Source organism: Sitodiplosis mosellana, unplaced genomic scaffold (genome assembly GCF_009176505.1).
Source record: "Sitodiplosis mosellana isolate CC-2019 unplaced genomic scaffold, AAFC_SMos_1.0 Smas_scaffold_1, whole genome shotgun sequence".
Lineage (NCBI taxonomy): Eukaryota > Metazoa > Arthropoda > Insecta > Diptera > Cecidomyiidae > Sitodiplosis > Sitodiplosis mosellana.
The window spans coordinates 20,047,532-20,068,724 of record NW_022595244.1 but is presented as its reverse complement, the minus strand read 5'-3'; the positions used below and the strand labels follow the sequence as shown (position 1 = coordinate 20,068,724).

At 37.0% G+C, this 21,193-nt stretch overlaps 7 protein-coding genes and 1 non-coding gene across 8 annotated transcripts in view; 2 read left to right on the top strand and 6 right to left on the bottom strand.

The window, feature by feature from the left end:
• The window catches only part of LOC129578950 (sodium-coupled monocarboxylate transporter 2), a 3,187-nt gene extending 1,814 nt beyond the window's left edge, over nt 1–1,373 (bottom strand). Inside the window, exons 1-5 of the mRNA XM_055468334.1 lie at nt 917–1,373; nt 662–821; nt 520–585; nt 399–450; nt 272–339 (exon numbers count right to left, since the gene is read on the bottom strand). Of these exons, the coding sequence (XP_055324309.1) occupies nt 272–339; nt 399–450; nt 520–585; nt 662–821; nt 917–1,122 (552 nt within the window). The 5' untranslated portion in view covers nt 1,123–1,373. The remainder of the gene's footprint in view (nt 1–271; nt 340–398; nt 451–519; nt 586–661; nt 822–916) is intronic.
• A 1,301-nt stretch (nt 1,374–2,674) lies between these two features.
• On the bottom strand, nt 2,675–4,946 carry LOC129578945 (neither inactivation nor afterpotential protein G). Its single transcript, XM_055468319.1, has 4 exons — nt 4,505–4,946; nt 3,499–4,416; nt 2,925–3,399; nt 2,675–2,854 (listed from the first exon to the last, which is right to left on the bottom strand). Exons 1-4 carry the CDS (start codon nt 4,913–4,915, stop codon nt 2,775–2,777), a joined length of 1,884 nt encoding a protein of 627 aa, XP_055324294.1. The 5' UTR covers nt 4,916–4,946; the 3' UTR covers nt 2,675–2,774.
• A 140-nt stretch (nt 4,947–5,086) lies between these two features.
• LOC129579052 (probable ribosome biogenesis protein RLP24) lies at nt 5,087–6,240 on the bottom strand. Its single transcript, XM_055468566.1, has 2 exons — nt 6,051–6,240; nt 5,087–5,746 (listed from the first exon to the last, which is right to left on the bottom strand). The coding sequence occupies exons 1-2, from the start codon at nt 6,129–6,131 to the stop codon at nt 5,243–5,245; spliced, it is 585 nt and encodes a 194-aa protein (XP_055324541.1). The 5' UTR covers nt 6,132–6,240; the 3' UTR covers nt 5,087–5,242.
• A 1,539-nt stretch (nt 6,241–7,779) lies between these two features.
• Nucleotides 7,780–14,560, bottom strand: LOC129578934 (neprilysin-2-like). The gene is made up of 10 exons (XM_055468292.1): nt 14,168–14,560; nt 11,656–11,789; nt 11,008–11,528; nt 10,335–10,511; nt 9,391–9,788; nt 8,900–9,309; nt 8,768–8,812; nt 8,490–8,695; nt 8,233–8,419; nt 7,780–8,171 (listed from the first exon to the last, which is right to left on the bottom strand). The coding sequence occupies exons 1-10, from the start codon at nt 14,194–14,196 to the stop codon at nt 8,020–8,022; spliced, it is 2,259 nt and encodes a 752-aa protein (XP_055324267.1). The 5' UTR covers nt 14,197–14,560; the 3' UTR covers nt 7,780–8,019.
• Nucleotides 14,561–16,216: 1,656 nt separating this feature from the next.
• Nucleotides 16,217–16,335, bottom strand: LOC129564730 (5S ribosomal RNA). The gene has a single exon (XR_008687547.1). It is a non-coding gene; the product is annotated as a 5S ribosomal RNA (ribosomal RNA).
• Nucleotides 16,336–16,904: 569 nt separating this feature from the next.
• Nucleotides 16,905–17,665, top strand: LOC129579060 (uncharacterized). The gene is made up of 2 exons (XM_055468595.1): nt 16,905–17,472; nt 17,530–17,665. The coding sequence occupies exons 1-2, from the start codon at nt 17,011–17,013 to the stop codon at nt 17,629–17,631; spliced, it is 564 nt and encodes a 187-aa protein (XP_055324570.1). The 5' UTR covers nt 16,905–17,010; the 3' UTR covers nt 17,632–17,665.
• On the bottom strand, nt 17,661–20,027 carry LOC129578972 (T-complex protein 1 subunit gamma). Its single transcript, XM_055468390.1, has 4 exons — nt 19,802–20,027; nt 19,676–19,737; nt 19,137–19,523; nt 17,661–19,051 (listed from the first exon to the last, which is right to left on the bottom strand). Exons 1-4 carry the CDS (start codon nt 19,833–19,835, stop codon nt 17,894–17,896), a joined length of 1,641 nt encoding a protein of 546 aa, XP_055324365.1. The 5' UTR covers nt 19,836–20,027; the 3' UTR covers nt 17,661–17,893.
• Nucleotides 20,028–20,667: 640 nt separating this feature from the next.
• Nucleotides 20,668–21,193, top strand: part of LOC129580464 (histone-binding protein RBBP4-like) — a 10,940-nt gene continuing 10,414 nt past the window's right edge. The window contains exons 1-2 of the mRNA XM_055470907.1: nt 20,668–20,689; nt 20,803–21,120. Of these exons, the coding sequence (XP_055326882.1) occupies nt 20,668–20,689; nt 20,803–21,120 (340 nt within the window). The remainder of the gene's footprint in view (nt 20,690–20,802; nt 21,121–21,193) is intronic.

The window sequence follows — 21,193 nt, the reverse complement described above, 5'->3', positions numbered from 1 at the left end:
GGATTTAATTGCCAAGTATTGGAAATTGCAATGGGTTTATGGGCAGTAGGTTGTTGTTGTTGTAATCCTGACTGCCCATAAACCCATTGCAATTTCCAATACTTGGCAATTAAATCCATCGGTCTGATATACTAAAACTAAGACTAGATATTCCAAGCTTCATCATGTATTCGGATATTTGAACCTTTAATCGCCCCAGATCAAATGGCAGTTGTCAATACTCAAAAATCGAAATTCCTCAAATTATGCCATGATATAAGCAACAACTTACCGCACATGTGTAGAACACACAAATGATGCACACTATCGGTGTGATTGTGTGAATATTCACTCCAGTAACTGAAATGTTATCGAAATTAAGAAAATTCCAATGTATTCTACTCATATGAAGAAAATACCTTGGTTGAATGCCAATGCAGGCACATAAACCACAATTGGCAGATATGCAACCTAAAAATAATTTGATTCAATTTAGATTGCATCAATTTAGTGAGCAGAGGATTTGTGTAAGCCTCTTACGTTCATTATAGTAAACATCACCGCACCGAACATTCTCAAACGACGATCAAATCGAGCCTCCAAGTACTATGAATAGTGAATGTAAATTGGCTGAAATTGTATCTATGCTTCGGTTCATTCATTGTGATTCTATGTATCTTACCTCGTATGTCGACGTAATGTTCAATTCATGAAATACTGGCAAATAGAATGTGCTCATAAAAAATCCCATTAATAAAACACCACCTGATATGTACAAATATTGTATGCCGAACGAATATACTTCCGTAGGCAGCCCCACAAACGTAATTCCACTTATGAAACTGTATTCCAACGGGGGAAAAAACGAACAGAGTCACTAAACAATTTTTTTTTTATTCAGGCGGTTTTGAAAAATGTGTATCAACCAGGTGCTTACCTAGCCACAAGAGAGAATGCAACAGGCACAATAGGCATATTTCTTCCACCTACCAAATACTCATCTTCAGTATTGGGCTTTTTCTCGAAAAATCCAAAGTAAATGCCAATCACGATGCACACCAACAGCATCATGACAAAACATGTGTAGTCAGACCAGGAAAATCGTTGCAATTGCAACTCAAGCACATCACTTATATCCGGCATTTTCGATTAATTTCCACTATTTCTCTTCAATTTTTTCTATACAAAATTCACACTGAACAATGCGATTCAATCAATAAAGAATCCTCTTTCCGGACTGTGCCTTGGCACTTGAATATTTTCCACAAACCCGAAATATGTTATCGTCGGATCCTCACGGAAAAAAATTACATCGGTTAAAGAGCACGATCGCCACCAAAATGACAAAGATTTCGCTGAACTGATTTCATTAACAAATCGTATCAAGGTTCCAACGATCGCAATGAAATTGGACTATAAATACAAGCATAGGGCCATGTGTGATTGTGTATTTGTGTGCGCGGTATACACAGATAAACGTTGGTCAAACGCGAAATCACAAACGATGTTGAGCCAGACAGATAAATTCCGTTTGTGATTTGTGTGCTTCTTATTCAGAAAAGCGTAGTAAGCCAACCGCTTATGAGTGAAACAACTGCATACATACTCTAGTTAAGCTATTCAGCTTCGATGAAGTGTACATATGCAAACATATCAAATTGATCATTATGTATAATTTCTTTATCACAAACGAGAATCGTGGTGAACCATGTGATGAAATCACATTCCTAACGTATGTAATTCAGCTAGATCTCTGCCCATCCAGCTACCTTCGCTAAATTAACAAATAAAAATAGATTTGCCTCATTTCGCAAGAATCATGTCATTGTTCTTTTGATCAAGTGAGATTTTTGCTCTTATTTTGGCCGATGGATAGCTGTCGATCGAATACGCTCAAAAAGTGGTGTGAATGCACACAACGAAATCACTTCCGCATGATTTGAACTCGGTACTCGAATACGTTAAGCTGTGAGAGTGCTTCAATTTGTATAAGCGTGTCGTTTGTGTGGTTCGAAAACCGAATGCCTTACTTACACTCACTGATGACTAGTGCTTTGCGCCAAATTACATGAACGACACACAATGCCACGGCGATGCTTCACTGTGTTTAACATGTTAAAGTCGTAATTGAATCAATCCGAAACGGATACGATTTTGATAAATTTAAACGCGCACTTCACTTAGTTCAATTATATTCCAAGTGGAGAGCTGACAACAACCATTCTTCGTTATATCATTCGGTCAGAAACCGACTTTTTAGAGAGAAAAAAAAAACATTACTGTGATCCCATTGTTGTGTGGTTTGAAATTTGGATTGAGTTAAAAGCAAAACATACTCACTCATTTTCATCACCCAGCAAAGTAATAAAAAAAATTGGTAGCGTTGGCTATGAAAAGCCCAAGTGAAAATTGAATTTGTTGCACACAAAAATTATATATTTACTTGCCAACAATTACAAGTTAGTAAACAAATACCAACATTGCGACCGTATGATACAACAACAGAATAAGTAGCGGCAAACATGTGTGACCTTCACACCGATCTAATTTTGATGTGTCTTTGCTTTTACAGAAATCTGAGAGATACGGATGCAATCCGATGTGTTCGCGTTCGCTAAAATTAAATTGGACATCGTACGTGTTGTAGCATGAATTGAATTAAACTAGATTAAACAATAAAAGGACTCTCAAAATGTTTGAGTTTGGAAAAAATGCGTTTAATAATACAGTATAATCAAATTGACATCTATTTAAATTAATAGTCTTGGGAAGTAAGCCTGTCCATTTGACGTTGATTATGCGTCGTATAATATCAACCGAGATGCCCATTCGGCCATAGCAGCCACACTGGTGTGTGGATGACCGCTTACTGGAGCTGCAAGAGAAAAAACATATTTTTCAAGAGAATTATTAACAATCAGATGAAAATTTATACTGAAACTAACACGGAATAATGCTTGCATCTGTAACACGTAATCGACGAACCCCACGAACTCGCATATGAGAGTCCAATGCACTATTTGGTGATTTCCCAATTGAACACGAACCACCTGGATGATGAGCGGTTAATGCGCCAACTCTAATTATACATTCCAAGTAGCGATCAGTGACATTCATTTCGTCGTCAGCCGAGTATGTGATAAAATTATTGCACTGTGTAAATTGTGGCCAATGAATTTTTGCATTCACCGCTTTGAACGCGTCCGTTGCTATCAAATCCATTGCTAATCGAATCGCTCTAATCAAACAATCTACGTCATCTTGATTCTCCAAATAATTTGGATCGATGTCGGGGGAATCATGAATTCGATTGCTTTGCAGGCGAACGGTTCCTCGGCTTAGCGGTTGGTAGCATGTGTTCAGCAGCACAAATCCCTCTTTTTTGGTGTCATTATAAAATGGGAAATTTGCTCGGAAGATCTTTTGTGGGAAATGAAGAAACAATAGAGAGAGAAAAATGGTGAAATATAAAAACCATTTCAAAAGGAAAAAGTAAAATTGATAATATTCCAAATTAACCTGTTGTTCAGCGTTCGAAATTTGTCCCAAAAATGTCTCATCAATGCTGCCAACTCCGAAAATGCCCGTACCGTGGTCATTGTCTGTATCATAAAGGTAGCCTATTACCCCGAAATTGCTGAAAATCCCTCCTCCGCTTAATAAATATTTCAAAATCTCTTTTACACTTAGAACTTTGTCGCGAGTTATGCTCATTTTCTCACTCACACTAACATAAATCGGCATGGACATGTGGTCGTATAAATTCCTTCCAACCATCGGTGAATTATGCACCAGATTGATATCATATCTCTTGAGCTCTTTCACCGGCCCCACTCCAGATAGCTTAAGAATTTGCGGTGTATGGAAGGCACCAGCAGCCAAAATAACTTCTTTGGCTGCGTAAATCTTCTTTGGTGCACTCTTGAAGTAATCTTCGGTTGCCAACACACCGACTGCAGTCTTCTTATTGAATAACACCCGATGCACCCTAGTGCTTAGTAAAATTTTCAGATTTTGTCGACTAAACGTTGGTTTCAGGTAAGCATGATACGTAGTGTGACGCAACCCTTTGTCGGTATTGTACTTTGCAAGGTAATATTCGAGGTTCGATATGTTTTTGCGATGCAATTCGTCTGAACCATCAATAAATGTGGACGACAGCAATGAGTAGTCATACGATATGGAAGTTGTACGCAAAAATGTTTTCAATAGAGTCGATTGTGACACTTTTGGGCCTTTCTTTTGACCATCAGCCGAACAAGTATCTTCACTGCAATCATTTTTCGTGTACATGTCGGTTGGTGTATCATCGAAGTCCCAAAGTTCAGCACCGTGTGCTTGCCATCGGCGCAAATCTTTTTTCGCACCATCAAAATGTAACAGATAATTTAATTGGCTTGAACCACCCAATCCCTTTCCACGTGGCAAAAACTGAATCTATTCGAAACGAATTTTCAATTATTACATACGAATAATCCCATTGAATTTCAATGCGACTGCAAAAATCAACGTGTTATTTCCTTACCTGATCTCTGAATCCAAATGATGAATGTTTCTGGGTCACTGTTTCCAACCTCCAATCGTTTCGACTGCGTTGCTGTTGCGATGTCAAAAATGGAATCATGGCCAGTGGGCTGAATGTGCTACCACTTTCAATTAGTAAAACACTTGCATCTCCATTTTCACTCAGTCGACTGGCCAAAATGCATCCTGCCGTTCCGCCACCCACAATAATATAATCGTAGGTATATTTCTGCGCCTCTTCGAAGCTAAATAAGTTTGGAATACTTTCGGTTGACAAGTAGAACCATAGCAATAGAAACGTTGCAATAGTAATCAATGGAATGAAAATTAGAGATTTGAATAAAAACTTCCACGTAAATATGTGGCTCGGTAGACTTGTAAGAAATTTAGTGAAACGTAAAAGAAGAGACATGATTTTTTCGATTGTCACCCAATGAGTGGTTCGATTTCAACTATAGAATGTGAACAAAAAAAACCATGTCAATGCTCAATGTATTGTGTCAACAAATCAAATTAACGTTAAGACTGAAATTTAATCCGTAATCAATATCGATTGTATCATACACATTCAGAAACAGTATCGTTGTTTTTTTCCGCATTATGTTCATTCAACATTGCATTTTTATTAACATAAAATGAGATGGAAATTCATTGGAAAATCAAACAGTGTGCCTTAATCTCTTAATTGCGCCAAGTAAAACTAACCTAAAGCTAACGAGAAAAAAAATGACGTAAACTTTCAATTCTCTTCGGCCAGCATTTCATCGTCAGAATCCATGGCTGCGCCTTGAGCCAATTGTCGTTCGAGCTGTTTGGCATCGACATAGGTAATGTTTTCTTCATCATCGTCTTCGTCCATCATTGCTGCTTGTTGTGCGGCTTCCTTAGCTTGACGCTCTTTCAGACCAGCGGCTGGCGATCGAATCAATGACATATTCTTTTGTACATCTTTAACATCCATTTCAATTTCCTTTTCACGGCCCTTGCGTAACCTTTGCATGACGTACAAGCCAGTACGTTTGTTTTTGATTTCGCTGACACGTCCAATGGCATCGACGGTCTTCTGCCATAGTTCACGGCTGTATTTGATTGGAACGTTGCGACGTTTTTCAAACTCAAAGCTTGGATCAACCGTTAGTTCTTTGCCAGCTGTTTTACGGTAGGCTTTGGTCCATTTAGCCTTACGTGGGTTCTTGCGCTTCTTGAACGCTTTGTGGCATTTTGATCGACAGAATTTGAAAATCTGCAATGGAAATTAAACGACAATTTAGTTGATAACATTCTCTTTGTTTTGCCATTTTTAGGTTATATTTTAATAATATGGAATTGTATGTCTTTTGTGCGAAAAATATGGAAAAATTTCTTTCTACTTTAGTTACGAATGGAAATTATTTGAAACTTATGCAGAAAAATGATTTTTTAGCATATTATGAGCATGAACAGATCCATAAATTCGAATCATATGTGTGCCACTGTGTTGTTTTACACGCTGTAAACAATACACAATGTGCTGCAATCGATTTTTTTTTCCTTTTTTTTTCATTTACCTTACAATCGTTCCGCACGAATTGAATACCGTGTCCAGGATAGATCTTACTGGAGCAAAAATAACACACTTCAATACGCATTTTAACTGTTTAATTTAGCTTTTTTTTACAATAAAAATGTTTGTTATTTTCTTGCGAAACGCTCTCACGTGGAGTAGCGCATTGAAAAGAATCACATTTAGTCTGACAGCAGCTGAGTTGTCAAAAGTCATTTCGAATATAAACCGATGGAGGCGCCACTGATACAGATAGCATTGGAAATTTGAATACAAATATGTTAAAAATCTGCCTTTTTATTTGCAAAGAAAAATATCTCTGCTCAACCAATTGCCAGTTTAGCAGTTTGAAACCGTCGAACAATAAAAATAAACCATTTTTCTCTCTCATGAAACAAAGGCAAACGAACTTAGATCCTTCCCCAATAATGTCAATGTGTAATAGCAATAGTAACAGTATAAATAATCGAAAGTTTGATAGAATAGTACATGACAATTGCAACAACATATCCAATTCCTGAAACTCGACAGCGAAATGACACTACGAACTGTTTGTGAACAGTTTGGCGATAAAAACGAATTTTCACACCATCAATTGAACTTTTTCAATTCGGACGGTGAGTGTGCTACATCATTTCGACTTGATAGTTAATTCACAAAGATTTCGTTTACACTTTCTAGGCCAAGACATTTTCGATCCATTGCCCCCAGATGTAAACTTTGGACGATTCTTCAAAATTAATAGGTGATGATATTTTACACCTATCAAACAGAAACCCGCATTGATTACTTTTATCTTGATGCTTCTCATGATCCACACGCTATCCCGAAGCGATTCAAATATGTAGAAGGCATGACTGTAGATGATCTATCACGCACATACAAATATCAACACAGTTTGTTGATGGCGATTGAAGATGGTGACATCGTGGAATTCGCAGATGCAAGTTATCCAGTACAGGAGATCCACGATGACCACACGATATATAGTCTGGGCGATTTGCATGATAGCTACAACAAAAGTGAAGAGCACTCCGATGTTTCAGTGCGATTTAAGAACGGCGGTGATAAATTCATGAATCCAGTTCAATTAGTGTGCGCGATGCATAATGAGACCATCAAAATCTTCTCTGAAAGATTATTGGCAAAAATTGTGGAATCAGATCGCATTGCCGTTTGCCAAAAATCACTCAGAATTGACATTGGCGGTAGTACTTTCAAGTGCAATTCTACTGTGAAACTCACCAAACCACCTGCATCGGATACATCGGACAATATTGCTGTTTGTTATAAATTATTAACATTGTGGATGTTTTGTTTTTTTCCTTTAGAAAATCGAATCGAATCACAAGACTGTTGCACAGTACGCTTGAAAAAACGATCGAGTGATTTTTTATGTCAAAACGAGCAGCGATTAAAACAACATTACCATGGAGATAAATCGAGTGCTTTGGACGAAAAAAAATAATTAGACGAGGACAACCTTTTATTCATATTGAATTATTTTGATGATATCTCTACGTAAATATTCAGAAAAAGTGTAAAAATTCAACGTAAATTTAGTGTTTGTCTTCTGCTTGTGATCTACATCGCGAAACATCAACATCGAAAAATGAAGAAAATAATAATAATAATAATTGTTGTTGAGATATGGTTCGTGGCAATGCAAAGAATCGATAAGCAAATTGATCACAATTGTTAAAGTTAACTATTGAAAAATTGAAATCAATCGATTATAAATTGAATTGGTTTTGTTTAAAATTTTATTACATAATAATTGTGTTCTTATTTTTGATTACACATTCAATTGTTGAATGAATATTTTCCGGTAATGATAAATTCATTTGAAACCAAAAAAAACACAGTTTAATTGTCACGAATTTTTTCTTCAAAATATTCATTGAATGATTGTAAATTGATTGTAATACCGTTTATTTTTATTTAATATTATATATTTCATTTATTGTAATAGACTACCAAACTTCACACTTCTTCGCTGGGTTCATTGGTGATCCTACTGGACAATTGAAATCACTGGCGAACTCTTTCCGGTTACTGATTGGTCCAAGCACACGGAATTGTGCTGGAGAATGCTCATCTGTTGTTATTTGTATGTTCAATATTTCTATAAAAAAAGGGAAAATGTTTTAGGAAGCCCTATGTTCCTTCAATCTGAAATATTATACCTGGACGATCTACTGCGCACCAGTTTTGTGCTGCTGAGATCCAGAACATTTGCTGTGGAGTATAATCTAAGCCGGGTAATTTTAGTTCAGGGCCATTTTCTTCTTCCCATTTCAGATAAGCGAGATATGACTCCTTAATGCCTCCATTGTCAGCGATGTTCTCTCCTTGAGTGTTTCTCCCGTTTAACTTATGACACAAAACAAAACGAAACCATTTGAATGAAAACAATTGTGAAAGCTAAATATATCTTACATACTTTTAAGCCGGTTGAAGGCTCTGTATAATTTCCGTACTGTTCAATGATACAATTAGCCCTTTCCAAGTAGTGTTCTTTAGTTGTTTCTTTCCACCAATCAACTAAATTGCCATTGAAATCAAATTGACGGCCCTCATCGTCAAATCCATGGGTAATCTCATGACCAATTATAGAGCCAATTCCTCCAAAGTTGAGATAATTTGGTCCTATGATTGTAAAAAAAAAAGATTGATATAGATATGCTAAGATAAAACACAATCGCATTGAATAGAACTTACTGTCGGCTGAAAATAATTGCCCTTGTAGAATACCTGCTGGGAATTCTGCAAATGAAATGTAATGATTAAAATCTAAGTCCTTTCAAGCAGGTCGTTATTTTGAAGTGATTCGTTTTGGAATAGTTTTCATACCTATGCTGTTGTCTAAAGGCGAATAGTAAGCATCAACAACGGCTGTATGTGCATAATTGACCCAATCAGTTTTGTTAACCGGCTTGCGAAGTTTGTTGAATGCATAATCCGTACCGAACACGTTCATATTCAAAACAGACGAGAGATAGTTATTTTCATCGATTTCCAAGTTTTCGTAGTATTTTTCAATTTTAGCATTGTCCATAATCTCATCTGGGTAGCCAATATGTGTAGACATGGCTTTTAATTTGTTGAGCGCTGATTTGCGTGTTTCATCGTCCATCCAATTGACTTCGTTTAACAGGAGTTCGAACTCTTTGCGCAATCCATTGACCATATCCAGTGCGGCAGCTTTTGAATCTTGTCGGAAGTATTTTCGCACATAAAGCGCACCAACGGCTATTGACAAACTACAATTTGGACGAAAACAGAAACCAAAAATCGAACATAAACATTAAATTATAGATTTTATCCAAAATAAATCGTGTTACCTGCCACTGGTTACCTCCATGTTCCCACTAGTGATGTCAGTGCATTCTTTCCATCTTGCTAATTGCTCCTGCTCACCGCTGACGACTGTGCTATACACCAATTGCCGTCCGCGAATTTCATCAGTCAGGAAGAATGATGAGAAGTCTATAACACGCCACATCATGTAGTTCGCAATGGTACGCTTCGGTGTGTCTTGCAACAATTGTCCCAAACTTTCGAAATAAGACGGCACACTAACCACAATAACCTCATTCTCGTCGACTGACAATGACGGTGGTAATAAGGCATTTATGTATTCAACCCATTGAATGAATGGGTACATCTGCTGCACTTGTTTCAATGTATATGGATTGTAGAGTGCTGTGGCGTTTCTTCGCTTTTCATTCGGCAGGGAAATCTATGCGACCGAAGAAGAGTTTTTTATGTCATTCAGTTGGTATCCCTACAAGAATTTTGCGATACATTGAGGTTTACGTCGACATGTCGCCGTAAAGCAAAACCTTCCCGCGACATTCCGCATTGCGATAGGTTTTTCAATGTACAGGTTTACGCATAATCATTACGCCGACATATCTGCGACATATCGCATTGCGTAAACCTGTAAATTCGAATTGTATCCAACTTCATTACATTGAAAACATAATTTCAAATGGTTTTATTTAAACTTTTCATGTTGCTCATCGTTGGTAATAAGAAATAAAAACTTATTCAAAATAATTATTAAGTAGAATAATCAGCCATTGCAGCCTTTTAAAATACAACATGCTGAATTCGAATGAAGTTGATCGCAGTTCATGCATTTTGTGACAATTATTGCGGAAGGTTGGCGATACGTTTGCGTAAACGTGTCGCAAAACTCTTGTAGGGTATATAGCATATTTTCTAATTTTCTAATTTTCCTATCTTCTCTCGTGTGCACGGATAAAAGAGTGCGACAACTTACATTGGCCAATTTCATTTCAAACTGAAGTGATTCCATGAGCTCTCGTTCGGCACGGTTGCGATCGGCACCATATATAACGGCAATATCAACCATGTATTCATAGTATGCCTTAACGATTTTGTCTTCCAATCCTTTGCTCAAATATTCTCGACTCAAACCGAGCGCAGCCTGATCGATCTGGAATATAAGAAGCTAGCATTTATAGACGTTTATTGAATTAGCAACTAAACTAATTTAACCCAATTTGCTAACAACATATTTTGTTTACGGAGGCGATATATTTTGTTTTATTTTTACGAAGATAATGATCACGTTTTCTTGTTTTTTTCTTCTCCCATTCTTAGTACATCTTGAAAGGAGTGTGCCTAAAATTAACGCGAAGACTCGAGTAGAAAGAGTTGTTTTGATGTTTTATTAGCATCTTAGCTACTTTGCTGGTGCTCTCAAGTCAAATTGTGTTTGAAAATCGTTCCTTGTCTCACGTATCTTTGAGTATAGGCAACATTTGTTGTTTATTCAATAAAACACATCAAAACAACACAGAACAACTCAAACATGTCATCAAATGTGGAACTTATTTGGAGCGCGAGATGATCAATAACACCCTCAACTATGACAAATCTATCCAATATTCTATAACGAACGTATGTACGAAACACAGAAAAAAACTTACGTCAATTATTCGAGCTGTAGAATTTTTCAAATCAACGCCAATAGAAAAATGGAATATGTAATTCGCACTGAAGCCAATTTTACGGAATTCTCTAACAGCCCATGTCCAGCTCCATTCAGATTTCATATCCCATTCATCACCTTTGACAACCGGCCATCCGCCGAGTTGGTCTGTGATATCGAACAATGGTTTCAATCCACGGTCCTCAATCAACGTTTTATTCATGCAGGCTTTGTACAGCTTCTTAGCCATATTAAATGGTGCCGAATCGTCTGGATCGATTTTGTCGCTAATCAATGTACGCAACTGTTCCTGAAGTTGGTCGCCAATTATCGAATTAGTGTCGACCGATACCTTTTCATCGGGTATCATCGTTTCTTTCACAAATTTTCCGCATGCGAAATTGTAGAAGTCATCACAAGGCTCAAACGTTTTGTCCATCTGATCGAGGACACGTGAGGCAGCGTGAATACATCCAGGTGTTAGACACACATCAATATGTTTCGTTTTATTTGCCTGATCTACAATTAACACATACACGAAAAATAAATTTAAGTTTAAGTTCTTGTCTTAAGACAGTGGAGAATTTTTCGCATAAATTGGTGTCCGATACGTGCTAATAAGCTATATGAAGAATTGAATACTTACTTTCACACTCTTTTTTCTCAACAACAACGGCATAAAGTAACGCGAATAGAACGACTTTTCCTATTAGTGCTATTATACCGAATACGATTAATGATTTGTCCAAAGTTGTACGCCGAGTCCACCACTCTGGGATTCTTCAAAGAAAAAGAATGGTTTACATTTCATGCACATTTCGTTAAGTTGACGATTGGGAATTAAATTAGATGTCTCATGTAAGCATTTTTTCAACGAATTTCCGGGTTGAAATGCGTTCGATGCGAGTAGTTTTGCCGCAAATTTCACTTTCATGTGAGTTAATCACTTGCTCACGGCTGTTTTATTTGCAACATCTGATTCCACCTTTAGAAATGTAGGCAAAAAATACGCAAACTAAAGATTTTGCTTGTGCGGTGTAACTCTTGAACAAAACAAAATATCGAAAAGTCCTCCTGACTATAATTATCTACAGCTTTGGCACATGTTCAAAATCAAACATGTGAGGATCAAGCCGAAATGTGATAAACAGTCACACGAGTTCATCTCACAATTCAAACTCTCTGACTTCTGCGCTAGGGGCTTTACGCCAAATTTTATTTAGCAAAATCTATTTGTAAATCATGTAAAATTCACGCTAGATTTCAAATATTTTGTATTATTGCCCGAATGCGTTGTTATTGTTTATATTCACCTTGAGCAATAACACATCGGTCAATAAGTCCCGAGCCTAACCACCGTATGGCGCCACTAATGAAATATCCACATGATTTTTCGAAAGTACCAACCTTCAAAAGATTACTGTCAAAATTTCATGACATTTGGACTATTATTTACCTAGTTACAGTGGTTTAAGTGACGCTACTTTTGTAATTTTCAAAACAATGGATTCAAAGCAATTTCGTGTGTTGATTTATCATTGCTATTTAATGGGTAAAAATACCGTTCAGGCTGAGGAATGGCTTCAAAAGTGTTACCCGGGCTCTGCTCCATCAATTGCAACCATCAAACGATGGTTTGCCGATTTCAAACGTGGTCATACGGACACCGATGATGCTGAACGCTCTGGTAGGCCAAATGAGGCAGTTATTCCAGAAAACATCACAAAAATCAACAAAATGATTATGGCCGACCGCAAACTGAAATTGCAGGAGATAGCTGACATCCTAAAGATATCAAAAGGCAGTGTGTACACAATTTTGCATGATCATTTGGGCATGAGAAAGCTGTGTTCGAAATGGGTGCCGCGTTTGTTGACACCGGAACAAAAACAAAATCGTGTCGATGATTCGGAGAGCTGTTTGACCATTTTTAAGCGCAATCCGAACGAGTTTCTGCGTCGTTATGTGACCATGGACGAAACCTGGGTCCACCATTTCACTCCGGAGTCAAATCGGCAGTCAGCTGAATGGACAGAAGCCGGTGGAAGTCGACCAAAGCGCCCAAAAACACAAAAGTCAGCTGGCAAGGTTATGGCCTCAGTATTTTGGGATGCGCACGGAATAATATTCATCGACTATCTTGAAAAGGGAAGAACCATCAATAGTGAATATTACATAGCATTGCTAACGCGTTTGAAGAAGGAAATCGCCAAAAAAAGGGCTCATATGGCAAGGAAAAAAGTGCTCTTTCACCAAGACAATGCACCGTGTCACAAGTCGATGGTTACGATGGCCAAACTGCATGAATTGGGCTTTGAATTGCTTCCCCACCCGGCTTATTCTCCAGATCTGGCCCCCAGTGACTACTGGCTTTTTGCCGATCTCAAAAAAATGCTCCAGGGAAAAAGATATGGCTCGAATGAGGAGGTGATTGCCGAAACTGAAGCCTATTTTGAGGCCAAGGACAAATCGTTCTACAAAACTGGTATCGAAAAGCTAGAAAGGCGTTGGAATGATTGTATCACTCTAAAAGGGGACTATGTTGATGAATAAAATTGAATTTTGGCAAAAAAATGTTGTTTTCCTACTTAGGCTCGGGACTTATTGACCGATGTGTTATGTTCTGGAAGTGGGTTTTGGTGGATCTTCAGGATAGATCATAGATCAGACTGGGTTTGACAATGCTCTGGTCCATCTTGAGGATCAACTTGCAGAACCAGGATTGGTTTTGAAAAATCCTGAGGATCCACCAAAACCCACTTCCAGAATTTTTGAAGCGATAATGACGTCAACAGATTGGTTCTGCTGACAGTCGGTTTATTGAAAAAAATTGAGCAAAATTGGAATTATGCATACATATCTGTTTAATATGTTGAAACATAAATAAATTCATATTATTTGTTCATATTTTAAATATGGAAATTGGCGTGAGGCCCCTAGCTTCTGCATGTATTGCAATCGAAATCAAATTATCACATTCACCGCGCACTTTAGTCAGCTACAAAAAAAAAACAAATAATGATTTGTTTTGGCAACTTGATCGACAACTCCAATTTTCGACTCTACACTATAACGAATTTTCGGTTACTTATTGAGGTTCAAAGTAATTTGAATTAGATCCGAATAATAAAATATTTTAGATTTTGTGTTACACTAACTTTGTGACAGTTTGGTCTCCACTGGTCATGATTAATGTGATTCTTTCAGGTTAACAGTTTCAGCACGAGTTAATATTTCATGAATGCTTCATTAGTTTTAAAAACGCAGACACCTCAACAACTTTCATTCATTGATCGATGATAGTGCCATATACAAACATCTTTACTTTTTTACACAATGGCAATATATCTTTTCAAGCATAGCTGATTAGTGTATAATTATATCACTTGTTGGTCAAACAAAAATGAAAGTCTTTTGGACGATGAAAAAATGTGATTTTCTTGAGAAAAAAAACTTTTAAAAACCACTTGATAGAATGTTGAAAGTTTAAGCTATACCAAATAAAAATCTAGCACTACCATTCAATCAGGCCGGCCACGATGAACTGAGTCAATTCGAACGCTTCAATGAATTTATTTATAAACATTTTCCGTGTCGTTCGGTTATTTCATTTTCGACGATTCAGCGCACGATGTGAACGTTTACTACATCGCGTCTTATGTTTTCCACGTGCATGGCTCGCGATTCTCTGCGCGAATATTTGCATGTTACTTGATAATTTCTACAACCGGTTATTATATTACTGGATTTTGACATTAATGCATCATCTGTGATTATCTGCCTCTGATCCAAATTTTATTCAACGAATTTATCTATTTTCCCTACGCTGATTCCACAGATCGCATTTGGATACGTTTCATCTAAATGAATACGCGCAATTATAGCAAAAATTCCATATTTTTTAAACTTATTTTTACTTATCTTAGATAAGTGCGTTAAACGTAGAACTGTTGTTTTTTTTGCCCTACACAAAATCTATATTTCGAAAAAATACAAAATTAGACGAGGAAATCCATAAACCAGATTCGTCTAGGTCTCATATCATTTGGTCTCTCCTGACGTGCATTTGTGCAACGCAATTTGTTTTCCGTTAAAATAAACTGTCTTATAATCAGTACCAAAAACGAGTAAATTATGAACCTTTACCAGAAATTCATGAGTAAGAAGAATTAAGAATGAGTGTGCCCAACCGAAATTAGTTGATTACGAGTACGATTTAGTTTTTCAGAATAATCTTTGTGGCGCATATGATAATTATGCCAAAACAATTATGAAAAAAACTTTTTTCAGCCCCCTAATAAGATATTGAATGAGATATTCAGCATATGATTCGATATGCATGTAACAATCGAGCAATCGAATTGAAAAAAAAAAATCCTGCGGCATATATGTATGGAGATGTTACACTTTAAAATACTGCGAATCCAAGTTGCTCTTTTGCGCTCATGCATTCATATATAACAAATTTGTTCACATGAAGCCTCATCAAAAGTTCGCTTCAATTTTGCAAATGCTATTTAACCGTCGTAACCTTGTCGTGTATGTACGATTTAGAGAATAATCAACGAATAGAAGCACCATTTTGATTCAATTTTCATCCGAAATTCAACGTGAACGTGTTTTATTTTCACACTAGCCGAAAAAAGCGAGCTCATATGACATTCGTATCAGAATCACCTGATTAGCAAGCAAACAAAATATTTATTATATGTACCAAATCATCAACATTGTTATTATTATTTATTGACACCGCCAAATACTGGCTGAATAATAGGTTACCTAATTTTGTGTACATGAATTTCTTTTTGTTTGGTATTGATTAATTTGGGTTAGTTTGAGATTAGGCTTTGAAAAGGTGACAATAAGTGATGAATAAATAAAAAAATAAAATAAATATGTAAATAATTAAATATATTGATGATGATTTGTGAAATATTCATCTGATTGACTGGGAAAAATCTAAGCGCCAGTATTTAACTAAATGTTCGATAATTATTTGGATGCATATTCGTTATTAGGAAGAGGTGTGTATTTTGGCGCATTCAATTTTCTAGCTATGATTGACTGTAAAATATTTATATTGAATTTGTAGCCCTATTGAAATGACTTTATAACTATACAATGTAGGAAAAGAGATAAATCATTTTGATCTTTGAAAAAAAAAATCAATGTCTGTAATACGATTCAAAACTTATCAAAAAAAAAAGTGCCAACGACACATGGTGTTCCCAGACGGTCACCCATTCAAGTACTAACCATGCTCAATGCAGCTTAACTTCAGTGATCGGACGAGAACTGGTGCTTTTTACATGATATGGTCGTTGACAATTTGTTCAACGCAATTTGCGAACTCATTTTACAAGTTTATTTTCCTGCAACGAAACCAATTCCATTTTAAATTTTTATTGAAACTCTACATGATTTTTCCACGGAAAATATTAGCAAAAACGTACTGCAAATGTAAAAAGAATACAAGTTCATCCATTGTTTTATTTACTGTTTACTGAATCTCAAAATCTGTATGTATGACGGCCGGGCAATCACAAACAACGAACAACTGAAAAATGCAAGCAATTTTTGTTTTTCTTTTTTTCGTGACACACTGAAGCTGACAAGATGGTCATGAACACCCAAAAAAAGATAAAATTTATTGTTGTTGAACACGGCTTTTGGAAATGCTAAGAATCTATCTCCAAATTCATCGTAAAAATATGTGGGTGGGTTATCGACAAATTTCAAGGTGTGTTTCTGAAACGTTGGATACGCACAATATGCGAATTGCGAATTGAAATGGAAACCAGTAAACTTGTCGCAATTATAGGTTGGGGGAATGAAATTCGATTATAAAATGATTTTTCAAAAATTGAAAGTGTTATTTAAGCTGCTTTTGTCGTTGAAGCATCTAGAAGCTGATGCTGTAGTATCTTCACTCGGCTCTTAATTTTTAGAAGTAAATCTTTGTAATACTTTTCATAATAATTTGCAAATAAAATTTTATGAGATGTCCCATCACCGTTCGTATTGCATTGTGTTAATCGTGTTGAGTGTTATTATTTTTGAAATCATCGAAGCTATTCCACAATTCGATTTTGGAAGATCAATTTTGAATCCGGGAGGTTTTGCACAGCAAAACACCTATCGGCAAGAATCGATTGATGAGTTTCTTGCTCTTAGGCCATCGAATCTGAATCAGAATGGAAAACCGTGTGTTCCTCAGCAATTTTATCCCCGACGAGCCAAACCGCCGTATAATAGCTACGGAGGCTATTTCTGCGGTAATCAGAATCCACAGCGTCCTATACAACAGCCCGGTCATAAAAACAATCCCTTTTGGTCACATTTCTCGAATGTATTTGGTGGAGTTTTTGGACCAAACACAAACGTAGTTGCTGCTCCAACGGCAGCGGGCAACGGCGTGAAACCGATTCGCGAAGACAACGACCATGACAATAATCCAAACGAGGTAATAAAATAAAAAAAGTCCAAGATTTATTATTTAATCCAATCGAAAATTTTGCAGATTGATAGATGGAAACCAGGCACACCGGTCGGTGGAATACAGAATGTTGTCAATGGACTTCATCAAGATCTATCTGGCAATAGATTTCCAAGATTATTCTAAAACATGAACAATTTAAAAAAAAAAACTGATTTTGTAACTCTCATTATGTTTTATTATTTTGGTTCGCAGTTACAAACGCTTTTTTGATCAAATTAATACAGTGTGTGTATAGTTTCGGCAATGGATGAAACAAAATGTATTAGTGTTTAAGGTGTTTTTTTTTTTCGTGTTTATGCTGAAAATTGTGAAGATTTTGTGAAACTAAGCAAAAGAAAAATAAAGACTTTTTTTAATTAGTAGTGTGAGTTTCAATTTGGGGATTTTATTCAGCACCCATTGCTGCTTGGCTTGGAGTAGGCATACCGCCGTCGTTGCTTCTCTTCTTTGAACCGGATACAATATCATCGATACGCAACAAAAGTATAGCTGTTTCAATGGCGGTCTTATACACTTGCAATTTAACAGCCAATGGTTCCCAGATGCCGCGCTCATTCATATCAACCAATTGACCGCTTTCACCATCGATACCCCACGTGCACAAGCCGGACTGTTGTGATGCATGTTTAGCACGAAGTGCGGTCAACGTGCGAATGGTATTTGCTCCACAGTTTTGTGCCAGTGTTCGTGGGATGATTTCCAAGGCTTGTGCGATCGCACGGAATTGGTTGTTCTTGCGAATCAGCGCCAATGATAAGGCCATTTCGATGGCACCGCCACCTGGCACGATACGTGGTTCAATTACCAAATTGCGCGCTACATGCAAAGCATCTTGCAAGTTACGTTCGGTTTCGTTGAGCACGTCTTTTGATGCGCCACGCAATAAAATCGTACAGGCTTTTGGATCTTTGCATTCGGTGATGAAGGTGAAGTATTCGTCGCCAATTTTCTTAACTTCAAACAAACCAGCGCCAGTGCCAACATCTTTTTCCGTCAATTCCTCGGTACGGTTCACAATCGTGGCGCCACAAGCACGAGCGATACGCAAGTTATCGGTTTTCCGTACACGACGAATGGCTGTGATTCCAGCTTTGACTAAGTAATGTTGTGCCAAATCCGAAACACCCTTTTCGGTGAATATCAAATCTGGCTTAACAGCAATGATATCAGCGCAAACACGTTGTACGTGCTCCTCTTCGATTTGAAGCATTCGTGTGAAGTCTTGGTCGCCAACGATTTCAACACTCGTTTGACTCTCACCCTTCTTGTACTCCAACGGGCAATCAAGCAACACGATACGTGGATTTTTGATTTCACGTCGCATTTTCGGGTGTGTCACATCCTTGTTGACCATTACACCTTTCAATACTTGCGATTCATCGATCGAACCGCCTGGAATCTTTTCGACTTTAGCATATCGCTTGATATCGACTTCAGTGCGACCATTTTCGCTGATTGCAACTGTTTCGACTGCGTCCAATGCAATTTGAACAGCCAAATCTGCCCAGCGGCCAATGAATTTGGTTCCAACACACGATTTAATCTACAAACAAAGAGTGTCATATCCACATTTTTAATTCAATGTTCTTGACCTTCAGCAATAATCATTCGTTTCAAAAGATACTTACGACTTTTTGCATTGTTTTTTTGTCGCTACGTTCAACTGGAACACTGAGACTGTTGAATTTCGATCCTTCAAGCAATTCAATGATGTATTCTAATGCTTCACGGAATTGTCGAATGATGACCGTTGGATGGATTTGTTGAGATAAAAATGGTTCAGCAACGGTTAAAATTTCACCAGCCAAAACGATGACAGATGTGGTTCCATCGCCTACTTCTTCATCTTGTGTGCGTGCAATTTCGATCATACTCTTTGCAGCCGGATGTTGAACGGTGATTTCACGCAAAATTGCGTTTCCATCGTTGGTCATAACAATGCCGCCCATTGGATCCATCAACATTTTCAACATGGCTTGTGGTCCCAAGCATGTTCGGATGACATCAGCGATGGCCTACAAAAGCAACAGTATTTTTTTTTTTATATTCAATCAAATTTGACATAAATGGTGGAAAAATGTCATGAAAAATCTATGGATTTCTCAAAATTTGGTCGAGTCTACACTTTTTCATGTGATCACGATTTTGAAAAAGACGTCTGACTCACCTTTCCGGCATTTATGTTTTCCAGCTGCACCTTTCGACCGGATTCTCTTCTTGTGTTTTGGCCTAAATTAAACAAAGAACATCATTTTATAAGAGGTTTCCATGGAAAAAATCCAAAATAACTCACTTAAAACCAATATTGGCTGTTGTCCACCGAACATTTTGCAAAAAAAAAAATTCCGTATGCAATGAAATACAACTGTATCGAAAAGACAATGGTAAAGTCGCGTGCTAGGCCGTCAAAAATACTGATTCAGAGGTTAAGTTCTCATCCACTGAACGTATTTCCAATGGAAACTCGATGGTAATACAATGTACTGAAACACACCTATTCTAAACGGGCGCCAAAAAGAGACACATATATTGGAATTGACATTTGTCAAACCGCATCTTGTATCTCGAATATTCTGCGGCAACGAAAAACGAATTTCCATGTTTATGTCCATTTTTTGCGTTGATAATTTTGCAAATGAAATTAAAAGTCATTTTAAATTCTGTTTTGAGTAAAATTTTGCTAGGAAAATCACTGAAAAATTACTAAAAATAGATTCAATGTCAACCATGAAGTTGTCTCCGTGCATTCTCTTTCGAAATATGGCGCTATTCGACATTTTCATTGTTTTGAAACCATAGTATGCAATGGACAACTTCACATTTTAACCGCATTTTTATAGCGTCTTGAAGCTGAAATCATCAATACATCGTGAGTATTTTATTTTCGGCTTTTCGATATAAAACATGTAAAATTACAACTTTAAAATCATCCAAATAGATATATCTGTGTTCAAAAGATAGAATTTAATAATAATAATCAAGTGAATGTGTTTGAAACGATCAAAAACATTGATTTATAAAAAATTTATCATTTCCATAGTGGCATTTGGCGTTTGGCGGTAGAATACAACACAGACAATCACAATTAGGTTATATACCAACACAAGCTTACTGTTTTTCATTTGGAATTTGTTATTTTGTAAAAAAAAAACATCAAAAATGACGGAACGCGCTGACGGAGGTAAATATTCTTTCGATATAATTCCATTTGAAATGGAATATTGACATATTTTTCAAGTATACTGTGATTAATTGCTAATATTAAAATGTCTACCCGGTTTCATATTTCTATAGCATTTGACGATGGAGTCGAAGAGCGCGTTATCAACGAGGAGTACAAGATATGGAAAAAGAACACACCGTTCCTGTATGATTTGGTGATGACACATGCATTGGAATGGCCATCACTTACTGCCCAATGGTTGCCGGACGTTACAAAACCGGAGGGAAAGGATTATTCAGTGCATCGTTTGATTTTGGGCACACACACATCTGACGAACAAAACCATTTGTTGATTGCCAGCGTTCAGTTGCCAAACGAGGATGCTCAATTCGATGCCAGCCACTACGATAATGATAAAGGGGAATTTGGTGGCTTTGGTTCTGTTTCAGGTAAAATCGAAATCGAAATCAAAATTAATCACGAGGGTGAAGTGAACCGAGCCAGATACATGCCACAAAACCC

Bases quoted from the DNA above. Each gene is read 5' to 3' on its own strand.
- LOC129579052 (XM_055468566.1), bottom strand. From the start codon at position 6,131: ATGCGTATTGAAGTGTGTTATTTTTGCTCCAGTAAGATCTATCCTGGA. The intron at 5,747-6,050 runs GTAAATGAAAAA...TTTCCATTGCAG, and splicing joins TCGTGCGGAACGATTGTAAG to ATTTTCAAATTCTGTCGATC.
- LOC129578972 (XM_055468390.1), bottom strand. From the start codon at position 19,835: ATGTTCGGTGGACAACAGCCAATATTGGTTTTAA. The intron at 19,738-19,801 runs GTGAGTTATTTT...TGTTTAATTTAG, and splicing joins ACAGCCAATATTGGTTTTAA to GCCAAAACACAAGAAGAGAA. The intron at 19,052-19,136 runs GTAAGTATCTTT...CTTTGTTTGTAG, and splicing joins AAAAAACAATGCAAAAAGTC to ATTAAATCGTGTGTTGGAAC.
- LOC129578934 (XM_055468292.1), bottom strand. From the start codon at position 14,196: ATGACCAGTGGAGACCAAACTGTCACAAA. The intron at 8,420-8,489 runs GTATGTAAGATA...TTGTGTCATAAG, and splicing joins AGCCTTCAACCGGCTTAAAA to TTAAACGGGAGAAACACTCA. The intron at 8,172-8,232 runs GTATAATATTTC...CTTTTTTTATAG, and splicing joins GTGCGCAGTAGATCGTCCAG to AAATATTGAACATACAAATA.
- LOC129578945 (XM_055468319.1), bottom strand. From the start codon at position 4,915: ATGTCTCTTCTTTTACGTTTCACTAAATTTCTTACAAGTCTACCGAGC. The intron at 3,400-3,498 runs GTTAATTTGGAA...TTCCCACAAAAG, and splicing joins TTTCGAACGCTGAACAACAG to ATCTTCCGAGCAAATTTCCC. The intron at 2,855-2,924 runs GTTAGTTTCAGT...TTTCTCTTGCAG, and splicing joins AGATGCAAGCATTATTCCGT to CTCCAGTAAGCGGTCATCCA.
- LOC129579060 (XM_055468595.1), top strand. From the start codon at position 17,011: ATGTCCCATCACCGTTCGTATTGCATTGTGTTAATCGTGTTGAGTGTT. The intron at 17,473-17,529 runs GTAATAAAATAA...AAAATTTTGCAG, and splicing joins ATGACAATAATCCAAACGAG to ATTGATAGATGGAAACCAGG.